An 18,145-nucleotide genomic window follows, 5' to 3' on the forward strand; every position below is an offset into this window, starting at 1 on the left:
TGTTATACTTGACAAGGTTATTTTGTATATTACTGTATCACACATTGAGAAGAGTCAGAAAGTGTAATATCTGCCCTAAAGGGGTTTAGGGGAGAATTAAAATGGTATATATTCCAATGTGAAAAATATGAAAAAATTTTTTGATAATAGACCTACGAAATCTTCAGGTCAAGAGGTTTAGAAGGTCCCTCATCCCACTCTCCATTCACTGCTGGAATTCACTCCCACCTCTTCCCCTCCAGGGAGCATCCTTTAGTGTACTTTGGTGTTCTTTGATGAGTGATTTGACCTCCTTTCTTCCACTGAGCCCACATCCATCTCCCTGTAGGCTGCTTCACTGAATAAGCTTTTACTGCATGCCTGCTCTATGTAAGACTTTAATACCCAGTTCTTCACAAGGAGATAGGACCTAAATTGTTTTGAATGATGGTTTTAACAGGCCAGGTGCTATTTTATGGCTACTTTGCCACCTTATCTAGTGACTACTCTCCAACACCAGTAGGACACTACTCCTCATAATGCTTAAATGCATCTGCTCCAAGTGCTACCCAGTAGGAATGATCCCAGTTCCTACTCTCTTTGGACCCCCAGTTTTCCCTCCAGCTGCATTGCTCTCAATAGGTAGATGGTGCTAGGTTTCTGTTTCTGCACCTATTTTCTGGATTTTCTCAGAGGAAGAGGGATTCTTTCCTGTAAGGCCAACGTCTGCTGTAGATCTTTCTCAGTTTTTGAGTGATTTTTATTTCCCTACCCACTATCTTTCCATTGTTCTGTCTTACTTGTATATACATTTTGTTTTTTAAGTATAAGAAAAATATAATAAGCACCTAGGTGGCTCAGTTGGCTAAGTGTCTGACTTCAGCTCAAGTCATGATCTCAGGGTCCTAGGATTGAGCCCCACCTCTGGCTCCCTGTTCAGTGGGGAGTTTTCTTCTCCCACTTTCTCCTTCCCCTTTGTGCTCTCTCTTTCAAATAAATAATCTTAAAAAAAAAAAAATGTAATGAGATTACATAATGTTTGCAAACAAAATAAAAATTTAAAGACCTTGTAACTTTTTTTTTTTTAAAGATTTTATTTATTTATTTGTTAGAGAGAGAGAGTGGGAGAACACAAGCAGGCAGAGGCAGGCAGAGGCAGAGAGAGAAGCAAGCTCCCCACTGAGCAAGGAGGCTGATGTGGGACTCTATCCCAGGACCCTGGGATCATGACCTGAGCCGAAGGCAGCGGCTTAACCAACTGAGCCACCCAGGCGTCCAAGACCTTGTAACTTTCACTTTGCTGTCTCTCACATGGTTTCTCATTTGTGAGAAGATACATAATATTTACACATTTTTTAGTTATCATGGGCCTTTTTATTGTAAGATGATCATAGTATTTAAAATACTAAATAATATGTCATGTATAATTGGACTTATTTATTTTCAACTTTTTGTTATTTTAAATCAGCTTGGAACATATTCATACATACATATTTTTCCTTATTTTGAAATTTTTTGTGTGCTCTAGGAACAGCCACCGATGACTTCCATAGTATATCCAATGGATATATCTTCCTGAATGTCTGTAACATTTGATCTTACTCACTGCTTTTCCATTTTTAAATCTAAAGCACTTTTTAAGCTACTGTGACATCATTTTCTCTTGATTTTTCTTCTGTGATTAAATCTCAGCTCTACCTTATTTTAGCTTTATGACCTTAACCAAGTCACCTAACCTTTCTGAGCTTTAGTCTTCTTGTTGATAAAATGAGCAGAACAGTGTCTACTCACCATATTCTTTTGATTAAATGACAGGCATAAAGTACCAACCAAGCATAGGGTCTGGTACATAGTACGTAGTCATAAGTATTTCCTTTTGCTTTTTGTCTCTAGCTCCTTCCTTTCTGGTTTTATGCACAGACCTTTCCCATCTTGGAAAACAAATTCCCTTAGTACCTTGTCCAGATGTTGTCTTATATAAAATGGCAGACTTTCAGATAAGAAGGTAATTTGAGAGGTGCCTGGGTTACATCCAACTCTTGATCTCAGAATCGCGGGATCAAGCTCTGTGTGGTGCTCCATACTCAGTGGAGTCTTCTTGAGATTCTTTCTCTCTGCCCCCTCTGCCCATTCATGCACACGCTCTCTCTCAAATAAATAAATCTTAAAAAAGAAAAAAAGGCAATTTGAGTGTGTCTCTAGTAGAATGGGCTTAATATTAGTCTTTCCAATATTAGTGCTAGTTGTATGGTAAGACTTTTTGGCTATGAGATAGATGCTTGGGTTACACAAAACTGAAAGCTTGGATTTTTCTCTCACAGCTTCCCATGGAGTGTTCTTGTTGTGGATGAAGCTCACAGGTTGAAAAACCAAAGCTCCTTGCTGCATAAGACCCTTTCGGAGGTAAACTCACAAGATAGTCTGTAGTTTTTGTAGAACTTCTTTTAAAAAAACATTATCTTGGACCTGTACAGAGTTAGTTAAATTGAAACTTTTTTTTTTTTTTAGTCGAATTTCTGTAGGGCCAAATAAACATTTTGTGGGTGATAGAGGTGGTACTTAATATGGCCTAACTTCTTCCTCTTATCTTTTATGTAGGAGACAACATTTACTGAAATCTGGGCATCAGATAATAAGTACTATTTCAATAAAATATATTGTATTTTTGGAAATGTTTCAACTCTTTTGATCTTCTTCAGAGGGGTAATTAAGAATAATCTGTTAAAACTCTTATGTCTGCAGGAGCAGATACATCTGACATATTTTACCATTTCCCCATTTACCTTTTTTAAAGATCTGATAATTCAGGGGAGCCTGGGGGGTCAGTGGATTAAGCCTCTGCTTTCAGCTCAAGTCATGATCCCAAGGTCCTGAGATCAAGCCCCGCATTGGGCTCTCTGCTCGGTAGGAAGCCTGCTTCCCCCTCTCTCTGCCTACTTGTGATCTCTCTCTCTGTCAAATAAATAAATAAATAAATAAATAAATAAAAAGATTTGATAATTCACATGGAGTAATGAAGAGACCCACCCCATTGCATGCCATTGACTGTTAGCTCTAGTCTCTCTTGTCTTTGTCATACTTGTGTGATACCCTTAATCTCATTCCCTTCTCTTGATCTCTGGCACCATTCTGGCACAGTGAGAAATGAGAAATGTCAGTGTAGCCCTAGATTTGCCCTCTTTTCTGAGGAGCCACGGGAACAGCTTGTGAGTAAGAAGTGCCCTTCTCCTTGTTGATCTTTACATGAGACCGTGTATGCAAATTCCTGTGGCCATCATTTGAGGTTTGCTCCCTGTTGTATAACATGTCCTATCACAAATGAGTAATAAAGTTAGAGGTGGTTTGGAAGAAAGTCTTAGGTCCGAATTCTCTGTTTACTGGCTAAAAGTTAGTAGTTTTTAGCATTGTAATGCAGATATGGCCACTGTTATTAGTCCATTCTCAAAGATTGCTATCCCCTGATGGGCCCCCTCTGCTCTATGATGTCTTTTGCCTTCTTTTAGGGACTCTTTAATAGTATCTTTTTCCTAAGAGATTGTCATATTCTGGCACATAACCCTATAAGAGACTGCTTCGTAAACTACCATGCCACTTTACTAATGCATGATGGGAGAAGAGAACCAGGTGTTGTAAAGGAACCCCGGGTTTGGAGTGGAGTAACGAAGTTCTCTTGCCAGTCCCAGAGTCTTTCCTTGTTATTCGTAAGGAAACTGAGTCTCAGAGGGATTATGTGAGGAATTTCTGTGTCATCTAAGCATGATATAGGGTTTGAATTGCAGACAACTTGTTGGTTGAAAAGAAATGTATTTATTGATAGGGCTGAGAGGTGGGGAGAAGGGTGGTGCCTTTCCCCCCTTTACAGTTTGTTTGTAAGAGCTGGCAGCAATTTATAGTGAAACATAGGGAGTTGGTTGTACAATTTATGCTATACCTCATTTACATTTACAAAGTACATTCACAAAGTAAGAACAGTACCTTGACAAAGTAAGGCTGCTATGAAAAATTATGTAGAGGAATATTTAGCAACATGGGATATATTTGCAAAGTATCACACACAAAGAAGTTTTAAAAATTCTGTATACAGGTGCGCCTGGGTGGCTCGGTTGAGCGTCTGTCTTTGGCTCAGGTCATGATCTCAGGGTCCTGGGATCAAGCCCGTGTAGGGCTCCCTGCTCAGAGGGAAGCCTGCTTCTCCCTTTCGTTTGTCTACTGCTCTGCCTACTTGTGCTCTCTCTCTGTCAAATGAATGAATAAAATCTTAAAAAAAAAAAAAAAAACTATACAAAGATTGTTTCTGGATTTTTTTCACCCAGTTAAAAGTTTTGATACTAAATGGACACTACTGTGAATAAATATATTGGCTCATATGGCAGTGTAAGTTGACTATAGTGACCAACAATCCTGATGATCTTTTTGACTTCATATTTTTTGGTCACCCCAGCTTTTTGCATGATGAACACATTGTAAAGAGGTCAGTTGGTTGTTGAAAGCATTTATTTCTGACCAGTTCCCATACTTAAATGCTATGAAAACATTGCCCAGCAGCAGAGCAGGCACGAGTGGGTGGACATTGATGAAACAATTTAAAAAGAAAGCAAAAAAAGGAGATTGCAAAAAAAAAAATAGTAATGTAACATTTTCAAATCAGTTTTATTTGTGTCATTCCATCTGTTGCCTTTTCTGATATTAATCAGTATCTTCTTATGACCTCTCCCAAATCAAAATGTAGAAACAAGAATAAAATTAAAAATCATCAGGAATCATACTCCTGTGCATACATTAACATTTGGTACATCTGCTGCCATATCCTTTGCTGTGCATGTGAACACCCAAATACATAAATATGCATATATATTATTTTAGAAACCAAAATATACTGTTTTCTATATTTAAAATAAGGTGTGTGGGCGCCTGGGTGGCTTAGTGGGTTAAAGCCTCTGCCTTCGGCTCAGGTCATGATCCCAGGGTCCTGGGATCAAGCCCCACATCAGGCTCCCTCCTCGGTGGGGAGCCCTTTTTCTAACTCTCTCTCTGCCTGCCTCTCTGCCTACTTGTGATCTCTGTTTGTCAAATAAATAAATAAAATCTTTAAAAAGTATGTACATATGGGTATATATGTATCAGTGTATCATGCTGTATTTCAGTTTCTAAAATAACATATACAGGATATGGATCTCTGCTTTTGCTGCATTATTTAACTCAAATGGTGTAAGTTCTTATTAATGTTGGTGTAGAGGTTGTCCTTTGCTTAACTTAATACCTATTACTGTCTTTCCTAACTTTTTATTTCATTAGTCTTGTATTCTTCTTCTTACCTGTTGCTCAAAATTTAAAGAATTTCTTTCATTTTGGACTGTATAAGGCCCAGAAACATCTAGAAGTCTTGATGTTTTGAATGTGATGCTCTGTAAAGTTGTACAGAAGGACATTCTTTTAGTGTAGATCTTCTTGCTTCTCGCTTGTAGTGGTGGGGCTGATGCTGTAGCTTTTTCAGACTGCTTGAGTATGTACCATGTACCTCTGATGCCTCAGTAGACTCATCCATGTGGGTAATAAAATACAGCTTGAATCCCCACTAAGATTGAATAATGATAGCCATATCAAATGCTCATGTAGTACTTAAGAATTCACACAGTGATTTTCCTTACCTCCTTGTAATAGTATCTCTTTCACAGAATTACTGTCCCCTTCTTACAACTGAAGAGGTATTATTTCCTATATCAGATCTCTAGTATACAGCTTGAACCAGTCTTCAGGTTTCATGTCCTCATGGTCATCCCATTAAATTACGCCTCTCTCTGTACAGGTAAAGGTTGTAATGGGGAACTTGGTGTTCTTGGTTTATGGGTTTTTTACTTTATTCATTTATGTATTTGAGTTCTCAGTAGTCTTCAGTCTCCTGTTGACCGGAACTCCCATCCAGAACAGCCTCCAAGAGCTCTACTCTCTTCTCAGCTTTGTGGAGCCTGATCTCTTTCCCAAGGAGCAGGTGGGAGATTTTGTTCAGCATTACCAGGATATTGAGAAGGAGTCTGAGTCAGGCAAGTTCCCTTCCTAGAAATCATCCAGAAAGTCTGGGCCTAGAACCTGCCTTGGTGCATAACAGATACGGGGTTATAGGTGAAAAGAAAGAGAATTGATAACTGGAGGACACCTCCTAGGGAGATAAAGAGCCACACAACTGAGGTGGTGCTAGATCCCTCAGGTTGTTCCCAGTTGTCTGCTATTCGTGATTCTTATTTGTTACATGATTCTACAGGAGGGCTTAATGGATCATTTTGGGAAGAAGTAGAAAGTGTCTGCTTCTCCCCACCTTCAACACATAACTTCTTTACTTTTGTAATTTGTTAACTTTCTGTGCTATTTCCTGAGGCAGAAACCACTCCTCAGCATTCCATAGCACGGGGGTTTCTGTTAACAGTGCATCAAAACCAAGAGTCTGGGATAAGTGGGTGGTGGAAGCGAAGGAGGGGAGCCATCATTTATACAGCTGCCACTTGCAGTCTAGTCTTCTTCCTCTTGTACTTTTGCCCCACTGCCTTGTTGAATTACCTGTTCCCCATATTGTTATCCCAGGATGATTGTGCAAAATAAGTGCTAAGCATGCCAACTAGTAGGGATATATGTACCAGGTGAGTATGAATTGGAAGAGCCTCTCACAGCAGAAATGCCCATCCCACAAGCTTGAGATTACCTGGGAATCTCCTCCGATTGCCTCCATGTTTAGGGTTGCCAGATAAAATATATGACCCCCAGTCAAATATTACATGGGACATACTCCTATTACAAAATTATTTTGTTGTTTATGTGGAATTTATATTTCACTGCATTCTTGTATACATTTGCTGTACCTGGCAATCCAGCATGCAGCGGAATTTCAGTTCAGGCTAGTTTTTGAAGTTCATGATGCCTGGGGAAGGAACAAAGATACTGAACTGAAAAGAACTGAGTCTGAATAATAGCAACATTGGTGTCCAGCTGTGTAACTTTGAATAAGGCGTGCTTAACTTAGCTATAAAAATGGGGACAATTTGGGCGCCTAGGTGTCTCGGTTGGGCTACTGCCTTCAGCTGGGGTTGTGATCCCAGAGTTCTGGGATCCAGTCCTGCATTGGGCTCCCAGCTCCATGGGGAGTCTGCTTCTCCCTCTGACCTTCTCCACTCTCATGTTCTCTCTCTCAAATAAATAATCTTTAAAAAATGGGGACAATACTATTTGTCCCTCTACTTCTGAGCTCTTATGGTGGTTAATCAGATTAAGTGCACAAGTATCCTGGAAACAGTAAAACTTCATGCAGATGAGAAATTATTAATAAAAATTAAGTTCTTTTTAAATTTTTTTTAGATTTTATGTATGTATTTGAGAGAGAGCATGAGAGGGGAGAGGTCAGAGGGAGAAGCAGACTCCTGCCAGGCAGGGAGCCTGATGTGGGATTTGATCCCAGGACTTCAGGATCATAACCTGAGCTGAAGGCACTTGCTTAACCAACTGAGCCACCCAGGTGCCCCTAAAAATTAAGTTCTTTGAGTGTTCCTAGTTCTTAAGTTGACAGCCAGTAGCAATCTCAGAAGGAGTTGGGAAAAAGTATCCAATGAAGGAAGAAATATGATTGGCCCTTCAACCAGGGATTAGGGATGTTGATGGCCTCCACACAGTCGAAAATTTGCTGTAACTTTTGACTTCCCAAACTTAGCTACTAATAGCCTGCTGTTAACTGAATGCTTTAATGGTAATGTAAACAACGACCACATATTTGGTGTGTTATATGTGTTAGACTGTATTCTTAACAGTCAATTGACCCAGAGGAAAGAAAATGCTAAGAAAATCCTAAAGAAGCAAAAATATTCTTACAGTAGTACTGTATTTATTGTATTTATTGGAAAAAAAAAATCTGCATTTAAGTCAACCTGTGCAGTTCAAACCCATGTTCAAGGTTCTATGTTTACCTGTACTATGAAAAATCACCATACTGGTCTAGCATGTGGAACTGGCATGAAAATTTTATCCTGTTCTTGTTGTTGTTGTTGTTGTTTTTTCCCTTACACAGCAAGGGAACTACACAAACTCTTGCAGCCATTTCTGTTGAGGCGGGTGAAAGCTGAGGTAGCTACAGAGCTTCCCAAGAAGACAGAGGTAGTGCTGTACCATGGCATGTCAGCACTGCAGAAAAGATACTACAAGGCCATTTTGATGAAAGACCTAGGTAATCAGAGGGCACTTGATTGTTTAGAAACTAAACAAGGAGGGGGATTTTATTATTATCCCAGGATGATTGTTCAGAATAAATGCTAGGCATGCATACTGGTGGGTATGCATGTACTAGGTGAGTAAATATTTTATTATCATACTTGGTTTGTGTAGTAATACGGATGGAATTTTGTATTCTGAATAATGTTCAGGTAAGCTGCAGTGAAACCGTGTGGGGTGTCTTTACAGTAAAACAGACTTCATTGGTTGTTGCACTTGTGAAATCCCCCCCCCCCCCCCCGCAGTTGTCCTTACTATGTGGAAGTTAGTTAAGCAAACACTTCTAGGTATGCCAGTCATGCCTTTCATCTTTCCACCCTATCAGATATTTAACACATTGCAAAGCTGTTTTGTTGGATCAGATTCACTGAGAGGAATTGGGAGTGGGAACAGAGAGAGGAGCAGAACAGTCTGTCACTCTGTGTTAATTTATCCCTTGGCTCCACAACAGTAGTTAAAGAAAGGACTTTAGAATTGTGTAAAATAACAACATGCTCCCGAATTCATTTTATAGTTAGGCTTCCTTAAAACAAATTGATAGTTAAGAAAATTTTGTGTGAATAAGCTGTTAATTCTTTTTTTTTTTTTTTTTTAAGATTTTATTTATTTATTTGACAGAGATCACAAGTAGGCAGAGAGGAGAGGCAGGCAGAGAGAGGGGGGAAGCAGGCTCCCCGCCGAGCAGAGAGCCCAATGCAGGGTCCGATTCCAGGACCTTGAGACCATGACCCAAGCTGAAGGCAGAGGCCTGACCCACTGAGCCTCCCAGGCACCCCTATGCTGTTCGTTCTTTCTTTTCTTTCTTTCTTTGTTTTTTTTTTTTTTTTTTTTTTAAGATTTTATTTATTTATTTATTTATTTTTGACAAAGATCACAAGTAGATGGAGAGGCAGAGAGAGAGAGAGAGAGAGAGAGAAAAGCAGGCTCCCTGCTGAGCAGAGAGCCCCGTGCGGGACTCGATCCCAGGACCCCGAGATCATGACCCGAGCCGAAGGCAGCAGCTTAACCCACTGAGCCACCCAGGCGCCAGAGATCTCAAGTAGGCAGAGAGGCAGGCAGAGAGAAAGGAGGAAGCAGGCTCCCCACAGAGAGCCTGATGCAGGGCTCAATCCCAGGACCCCGGGATCATGACCTGAGCCGAAGGCAGAGGCTTAACCCACTGAGCCACCCAGGCACCCCTATGCTGTTAATTCTTAATACAATTCAGTGAAATTTAGGAGGTTATTACAGGTTTAAGAGATCTATTACTGAATAAATAAGGTTATCTTAGCGTTTTTGTTTTGTTTTTTGTTTTTGTTCTACTAGTAATCCATATCTCTCTGTCTGTTGCTGTTTTCAGATGCATTTGAAAATGAGATGGCAAAGAAAGTTAAACTTCAGAATGTCTTGTCCCAGCTTCGAAAGTGTGTGGATCATCCATATCTGTTTGATGGTGAGACAAATGCCTTTTTTTCCTCACATTGCTTTTCATGAACATTTCTGTGGCCACATCATTTTTCAAAAGAATTGCCTGTATTTACTGTCTAGTTTTTCCCCCATTTTCTTCTGTTAATTTTATGTTGATGTAACCTAATATATTGTTCATAGTCAACTTTTTTCAATTGTCCCCTTAGTGTCTCTTTATGCCTTTGATTTTCTTCTCTCTTTAAATTCAAAATCGAGTCATAGATCTGAATTTGTCTCTTTATTCTCCTATAATCCAGAAACATTACTCAGGGGTTTTTATTTGTTTGTTATTGTTTTTTGCCTTTGTTGATCTTACCTGAAATTATAGTTTTGAAGAATCAAAGGGCTGCTTGTTTTATGGATTGTCTCATAATCTGGCTTTAGGGATCATTTCTTCATGATTAGATGTCTCATTGTCTTTTTTTTTTCTCCTAAAGATTTTATTTATTTATGGCTGAGAGAGATAGTGAGAGGGGGAGCTAGAGAGGGAGAATGTGTCTCAATGTGGGGCTCGATGTGGGGCTTGATTCCAGGACGCTGGGATCATGACCTGAGTCGAAGGCAGACACTTAATGACTGAGCCACCCATGCGCCCCTTTTTTCTTTTTTTTTTAAAAGTAGGCTCCACACTCAGCCAACTGTGGAGCCCAGTCCAGGGCTTGAACTCATGACCCTCACGTCAAGACCTGAGCTGAGATGGAGTCAGATGCTCAACCAACTGAGCCATCCAGGTGCCCCTAGATGTCCCATTGTCTTAAACCCACTCCATTGTCAGCCTTTTATTACCACCCTTGAACTTTGCAGGTTTACCAGGGATCTCCTGATGGTTTTCAGTTCACATTTTAATTAATCTCTCAAAACCTTTGACACAGTCGATAACTTCTTTCTTGAGACATTTTCTTCCTTTGCCTTCTAGAACAGTGCTTTCTCTTGCTTCTCCATTTCCCTACCTCTGCTCATCTCATCCTTCTTTTCTGCTTCCCCTCAATTTTAGAGATGTCTGTAAATTTGCCTCTAAGTGCTGCTTTAGCTACATACCAAATGAGGGCTTTTTTGATTCACTCTGATGGGTAGCTTTTGGAACACTTCTAGGACTTCTGTGGCCGTGAGGGCACTAGAATGGATAGGATCAATGTGGAGGGTTTGCTGGAGTCATTTTAAGGGAATATTTGTAAGTAGCACTATGAATTATTTCAAATGTCACAGAATTTTAATCAGGTACATTTCAGAATCTTTTTTTAAGGCAGGGGGCATTGGGAACGTGTGGATTTTGAAAGAAGCCCTCTAGGTTATTCTGACTGCCACTCCTCCCCCCCACCTTGAGAATTACTAGTTAATACATCTAAGCATTATTTTTTGATTTGTTTTCTCAAATTTTCAATTCTCTGGCTTTTAGCATGTCCTTGTGCCTTCTTCTTATAAAGAGTGAGCTTGTTCCTTGGGTGAGCGTTTATTAGGCATGTTGGGAGTGTTAGGCTCTCTGATTGATGTTAAGCAGGACCAAGATTATCATAGAAATAATTATAAAATGTCTCAAAGAGAGATGAGACTAGGGCCCATTGTCATTTAGGAGGAGCTTGGCCTCTTGCTGTAGCCTCACCATCAGCTTCTGTACTTAAGGAGTCTGCCCTGGTCAGGGGACACATTATTGGGAATAGGTTCCCTTTTTTTTCAGGTGTGGAACCAGAGCCTTTTGAGATTGGGGACCACCTGATTGAGGCCAGTGGGAAACTTCATCTATTGGATAAGCTGCTGGCATTCCTGTATTCCAGGTAGGTGGTTAGTTTAAATTTTCTGCTCTGAGCTGATAATTTTTTAAAACCAGGTGATTCACTGATTTCTTCCTTTTTTCTTCAAGATTTTATTTATTTATTTGAGAGAGAGATAGTGAGGGAAAGAACATGAGTGGGGGGAGCAGGGAGAGGGAGAAGCAGGTTTCTCCCTGAGCAGGGAGCTCAGTGTGGGGCTCCGTCCCAGAACCCTGGGATCATGACCTGAGCCAGGCAGATGCTTAACTGACTGAGCCAGTCAGGTGCCTGAATTCACTGATTTCTTGAGACTAATTCCAGTTGTCCTTTTTTAAAGACCCTGATTCAGGTTCCACCTTCACTGCAACTACACCCACACCCCATCCCACCCTATCCCCTCCATAATCGTCCTTCCCTTTCCCGAATTCCTACAGCACCTAAGATCCTAATCCAGCATTTGGCAGTGCATTCCCTTAATCTGCTCTCTGTTTAATTGATGTGTAGGAATCTCATTACTCCAGCTGTATTGTTTAGTTTCCCCAAAATAAAAATAACATCAAACATTTCTTTCTTAATTGCCTGCTGTTACCTTACACTGAATTGGCACCTAATGAGGGCTTAGTAAATATGCATCTTTGTTAACCTGTAGGGTTTTGTTCAAAGAGAATTTGCAGAACTCTTATCCAGAAACATGGGTTGGGTAGCAGAAGACTGAGTCATTCCTGGAACCTTTAAAGGTTCAGCTAAATGTTCAGTGGCTTGGTATCCAGCCTCTACCTCATCCTCCTGGTCCTCAGAGGGACAAAGAAGTCTAGAAAAAGCCCAGCTTCCCAAGGATTTCAAAGTTGTCCCTTCAGCGCAGCTGTGTCAAGTGAGCCTGAACTAACCGTAAGACCCGAGATTTGGCAAAACTACCCAACATTAGGAATGTGCAAGCCAAATAATTGCATGTCTCAATGTATTTTATTGGCTTTGATATATCTAGTATAAATGTGTTAGAGGTGGAGGAGGACCCGTAAACATCTTTACAACCTTTTAATTTCATAGGTGATGAAACAGGCCCAGAGTGGTCCTGTGGCCTGTCTAAAGTCACACAGCCAGCAGATGACAGAGATGGGATTAGAATTGAGGTCTTCAACTTCAGCGCCTTTTCCGTACGTGTAGGGCTAGAGTCTTGAAGGAGATCTTCATAATTTTTCCTTTACACACATCACAAGCTCAGTTAAATTAGTTTTCCTAATGAGACTCCTGTTTTTACAGTGTTAATTTCTTTCTTTGTGAAAACTTAAAATAATACCTGATAGCATGGGACTGTATGTAGCCTTATCTTTATTCTTGATTTAATTGATTTTGCTTCCTCCTTTCCCTTCTTCTCCCTATACATTAGTTTTTTTAATGTATCATATATGGGATATGAGATACAGCTATACATGAGAGGATGGTGATTTTATACCCTCAACTAGAGAATGGCCACAGATGGCTCACCACAAGTTCTTCAGGATTTCCAGTTGGGTTTTGTGCGTTTGAATTTTGCACTTTGTTCTTCACGTACCTTTATTTTGCTGTGAAAATGGATGTGTATAATTCTTTCCATTAGTAAATTGACATTTCAGAAAGAGGTTATCCTGGGGCTTTTTATTCCCTGTGGTGCATTGACACATGCTCCTGGGAATATCTGTAGTTTGAGAACTTAGGCTCTGCAGAATATAGCTACATGTAGTTATTTATGTGGAACATTTAGCATTTCTGAGGGAAGTCTCTGTGATTATGGTATCTATATTTCTGCTTCAGAATTTCATTTATTTATAAACTTGGATTCTTTGGTAAGTTTCCCCTGAGGGAAACTCACCTTAAATACTTAGAGTTGGCAGACTTTCCTTTTCTCTTTCTTGCCAGGGGCCATCGAGTTTTACTTTTCTCCCAGATGACCCAGATGTTGGATATTCTCCAAGACTACATGGACTATAGAGGTGACATTCCTTGGCCATTACGTTGCTTAACCCAGTTTTAGACTTAACAGTCTTATAGGTCCATGAAGGGTAATCCAGGGGGGTGGCGCGGAGTGGAGATGTTACAGAGGAAAGCAGTCAAAGAACATTATTTTGGACCGAAGAAAGATTGAAAGTAAGGAGAGAGGTGTTTTACACAAGGACTGACAGCTGGGTAAAGACACATGGGCAGAAATAAACTTACATTCCATTGGCAATGTGATTTAAAATTATGGGCACTGGAAAAAAATCTGAGTTGCAGAATTATTGAGTGTTTTTGAAAATGTTTACAAAAAAAGCTTTCGGTGTCTTGTACCATTCAGTTCGGCAGTTGAGCACTTACTCAGGATCAGTAGAAAAAGATGAAATTATAGAGATCCCATTTATCAACCAAGGGAAAGGAATATTTTTTCTATATAAACAATAGGGAATGTAAGTTATTACCTGAAGATTCTGTTTAATATATAATAAAATGTATGTGGGATGCTGGGAAAGGGCTGTAACACTGACTGATCTTAAAATCAGTGGTGAGGGAGTATCAGCTTCAGACCTTGCTGTTTAAAACCTGAATTCAGAGTAGATCTCTCGGAGCCACTTGATGTCCCCTAAGTACTACAGTACAGTACCTGGTCCACTGGACAATTGCAGGAAATGCCATTAGCATGTTGAGGGATCCCCAGATTGACAAACAGGGCTTGAGCATGTAATTCCCCTTCCTGACAGGGGTCTGTGCTGATGGGTGGAAAACCTGAAGCTTCATTGAAAGGCAGCTGCTGGGCCACTGGGCAGGCTCACTCACGAGCTCCTAAGTGCTTATCTTCCTCCTTGCGTAAGAATTCTCGGCAGAATTGGAAACTACGCACAGTATGGTTCATAGTGTGCTTCAGGGTTGGGATAGTTAGAATTGACTTTTAACCCCACAAACACCAAATACATTGACTGCATGTATTTTAAAAACCTAGAGAGGTATATTATGTTGAGTTCTTTGTAAAACAAATGTCACCTAAATTTAGATTTTTACCATGGGATTTGCTGAAAGTAGGGGCATACCTGTATACAAAAAAGGACAAAATTAGCGTTTGGTTTTGAGCTGACAGTGTTTTATTACCCAAAGAATATGTGAAAAGGGTTTCTGTTTCTTTTCTTTTTCTGTGTGAAGGGTACAGCTATGAGCGTGTGGATGGTTCTGTGAGAGGAGAGGAGAGACACCTGGCCATTAAGAACTTTGGACAGCAGCCTGTTTTTATTTTTCTCCTGAGTACCAGGGCAGGTAGGCCACGAAGGCATTGGCAAAAGCAGACAAATCAGGGGGAGATACAGTACTTTTACATCCCAACCATTAGTATGTTTTCCCCTAATTCTCTGAAAGGTGAGGTCATCAACAAGGAACATATAAAAGGGAAATTGAGGGAGTTGCCGTAAATTGATCAAAGTTTTGGACTCCTAGCATGGGGTTCTTTCCTGTCCAAGTTCTCTAAGCTGCCAGCTCAGAGAAATAAGGCTGGAACCAGGGGTTGTTGGAAAGTGATTTTAATTTGCTTTGACCACTGACCTGGGATTGTCCCAGAAGTCTGTAATTCGTGTACAGTTTTACTCCCATTCAGCAGAGAAAACACTCCTCCTCAGTTGTGAATTGGGAAGATAACAACCTGTTTGCTACTTAACCCTCTTCCACAAGTAGCTCTGGAATCGTGCTGTAAAAGCCTAATAAAAATCCCTTTTTAAAAAAACTTGTGATTATAATGAAATCGCCAGCTCTTTAGAATTATTTTTAACATTATCTTTATGAGGTAAGTCATAAATATTTTATGTGTTATTTATAGTGCTATACCAGTTAAAGACTGCCTTTATAGACACTTCAGTCATTTGAGATCAGTTCTCAGAGATGAAATTATTATTATTTCCTGGAGCAGGCCCACCTTAAATTAGTTTTGATCTTACAGAAACTTAGTTTCATTATCTTATTTTTTGTAGATCGAATCTTTTTTCTTTTAAGATTTTTATTTATTTATTTGGAAGAGAGTGAGCTAGAGAGAGAGCACTAGTGGGGTAGAGGGGCAGAAGGAAAGAGAGAGAAGCAGACTCACCGTTGAGCAGAGAGCTTATCCCAGGACCCTGAGATCATGACCTGACCCGAAGGCAGACACTTACTGACTGAGCCACATAGGTGCCCTGTAGATCTAATTTTGATGCAATAGATGCAGGAACACTAAAGGGATTTGTGTCCTCTATTAAGGAGATATCAACATCTTTTTAAAAAGAAAGTTCCATCTTAGAAAGCATTTATGAAGTGTCTCGTACTGTAAGAGTACATAAAAGATGGGTTAGGTAGAATCCTTGACCATAAGGAGATTGCTTCACTTGCTTCCATTATTATAGACTGCACCCTGAATCAGCCATTTATCACGTTCTCTGTTGTCTCAGGGATGGTTTTAGGAGACACTGGAAGGGTCAGAACAAATGCATTTTCAGTGTTGGTGTTGGAAAACTGCGCTATTTATTCATTACCTATTTCTTCATCTTCACGATCAAAGAGTAGCATTATGTTGCAACGGTCTGAAATGAGGAAGAAAGAGCCCCTTGGAGTACTCAAAATTCAATACAGGATAATCTTTTTGAAGAACTGAAGCAGTCCTGGACCTGAGTGTTTTCCAAACAGTAACGATCATGTTTGCCATCACTTTTTAAGCTGTAGATCAGGAGAACTGTCATTTCATTTAACAGGTTTCCCTCCAACTTTGAAATATACCTGTTATTGAAGCATATTGCCACCAGGTGGCAGTGATAGCTCACGGTATGTCCCAAACAAGACTGGAGAATAGCTTATTTGCAAACGTCTCTTCTTAATGGAGAAGCGCTGAACTGAGACAACATTAACCTAAGAAGATGATAATTTTTATGGAGCACACTTTAATGAAATAAGTGCCTGGGAGATAATTACGGTGTAGTGAGTAAAAAGCAAAGGCTCTGGAGCCAGACGGACTAGTGGGACTAGAGCACTGACTAGTGCTCTTTCACTTTCTAGCTGTGTGAGCTCTAAAAAATCCCTTGGCTTCTCTGTTCTTTTATCTATAAAATGTGAATAATAATAATAAATGACTCATAAGGTTGTTGTGAGGATTAAAGGAGCTGATACTGGTAAAGTGCTTAGAACAGTGCCTGGCACATAGTAAGCCCAGCACAAGTGTAGTTGGCATTATTATGAGGCATAATTTAGCATCTCTTAGTAATCAGTCTTTATTATTTCTTTATTCCAACTTTAATTTTATATGAAGCCTTTAATTAGAATATTCCTGCCTGACTTGTCTTGAGAGCCAGCTTAGAGTCAGTAAGTAGCCCATCTCAAAAGTTAATCCTTAATTCAGGGTCTTGGAACAAGCCCTTTCAGGCTCGCTTGTCTCAGCAATGAGCTGTAACGACCCTGGCAAGAGGGAGTCCCTTTTGTACTTGTTTCCACATTAATCAAAGACAAGGCTGTAATTTGCTTTCATGGTTCTCTTAATTAATTCTCATCATCCAAAGAGCCGCCTCAGCCCTTTTCCTACAATGCTGAAAGTTGTAGGAAAGTTGTCCCATGGAGTGTTCTTGTCCTATGGTTGGTTTTGTTACCTTCTCTTTGATTAATTTGGAAACAAATAGAGAAAAGAGTTTCTGAAGTTTTCTCCTGTCAGAGAGAGGTAGTACATTCTGCTCTGCTTAAGAGTGTAATAAATAAATATCCTCTGTTCTCATTAGCCTGTATCAGGGATCTTGCCACCTTAGCTGTAACCTGCAGTGGATGTGAAGTCCTCTCTTAACAGTGCCTGCAGCAGAAGAGCTCTCGCAGATTTAAAACTGTTTTTTCTTGAAAGAGCATGCATCCTCTTACACTGAGTATTCTAAATGAACCAATCAAAACATTTAAAATGGCTTCCTGGCACTAACGTCAGAATGTACTCTTGCTACTTGGCTCTGCTCCTCTCATTCTGTTCCCTTTAGTAGTTAAATTTTCCCAAGTGAAGCAGTATGAGCCCGGGTAGCACTGTTAACCACTCCAAGGTCCTGGAGTTGGGGATGGAGTGTCAGTTTGAAGGGTGAGGCCAATTGTTTTGATTGATCTTAATTTACCAATTATACTGCTGTGGCCTTGTGTCTTTATTGTCTAGCCCTAGCCAGTGTGCTGCTGATCATGTTCCTTTTGTGTTGTTTGCAGGAGGAGTTGGCATGAACTTAACAGCTGCAGATACCGTTATTTTTGTCGACAGTGATTTCAATCCTCAGAATGACTTGCAGGCAGCTGCCAGGGCTCACCGGATTGGCCAGAACAAGTGAGAGATTTCAGCACCAGTGTCCTTCCAAATCCTGGGCTCCTCAGTTCTGGGTTGGGGAAGAAGGTGAAGAAGCTGGTCCTGTCACGACCCAGACTAGAGGGCGAGAGAGCACTGGGTTTTAGCCCAGCTTTGCTGCTGACTCCTTGAAGGCTGCTGGCCAGCACACATTCTCATTCCAAACTTACTTCATTAAAAAGCACAATCAAACCCTGAAAAGACTAGAAGGAACCTTTAGAAGTTAATTAACTCCTCTTTCCTGAATTAAGGTCCAATTCAGTTTAAAAATGAACTTACAGGAAAAAAAAAAAAAAAAATGAACTTACAGAGTTGTGGAGTTAAGCTAAAGAGATGGGCCTTACCCTTTGACCAGAGGTTTTCTTCTGTGTTCCCACCAGACACCCCAGTTTAGGGCCCCCGCCTCATCCCT

At 40.3% G+C, this 18,145-nt stretch overlaps 1 protein-coding gene across 3 annotated transcripts in view; it reads left to right on the plus strand.

The window, feature by feature from the left end:
- The window catches only part of CHD1L (chromodomain helicase DNA binding protein 1 like), a 145,627-nt gene that overhangs the window by 103,362 nt on the left and 24,120 nt on the right, over positions 1 to 18,145 (plus strand). For all 3 annotated transcript variants that reach the window (XM_059136593.1, XM_059136592.1, XM_059136594.1), the window contains exons 6-13: positions 2,301 to 2,382; positions 5,858 to 6,024; positions 8,031 to 8,182; positions 9,566 to 9,658; positions 11,348 to 11,444; positions 13,317 to 13,390; positions 14,568 to 14,678; positions 17,601 to 17,715. In XM_059136593.1, coding sequence (XP_058992576.1) covers positions 2,301 to 2,382; positions 5,858 to 6,024; positions 8,031 to 8,182; positions 9,566 to 9,658; positions 11,348 to 11,444; positions 13,317 to 13,390; positions 14,568 to 14,678; positions 17,601 to 17,715 — 891 coding nt within the window. The remainder of the gene's footprint in view (positions 1 to 2,300; positions 2,383 to 5,857; positions 6,025 to 8,030; positions 8,183 to 9,565; positions 9,659 to 11,347; positions 11,445 to 13,316; positions 13,391 to 14,567; positions 14,679 to 17,600; positions 17,716 to 18,145) is intronic.

This window comes from Mustela lutreola, chromosome 10 (genome assembly GCF_030435805.1).
Source record: "Mustela lutreola isolate mMusLut2 chromosome 10, mMusLut2.pri, whole genome shotgun sequence".
Taxonomy (NCBI): domain Eukaryota; kingdom Metazoa; phylum Chordata; class Mammalia; order Carnivora; family Mustelidae; genus Mustela; species Mustela lutreola.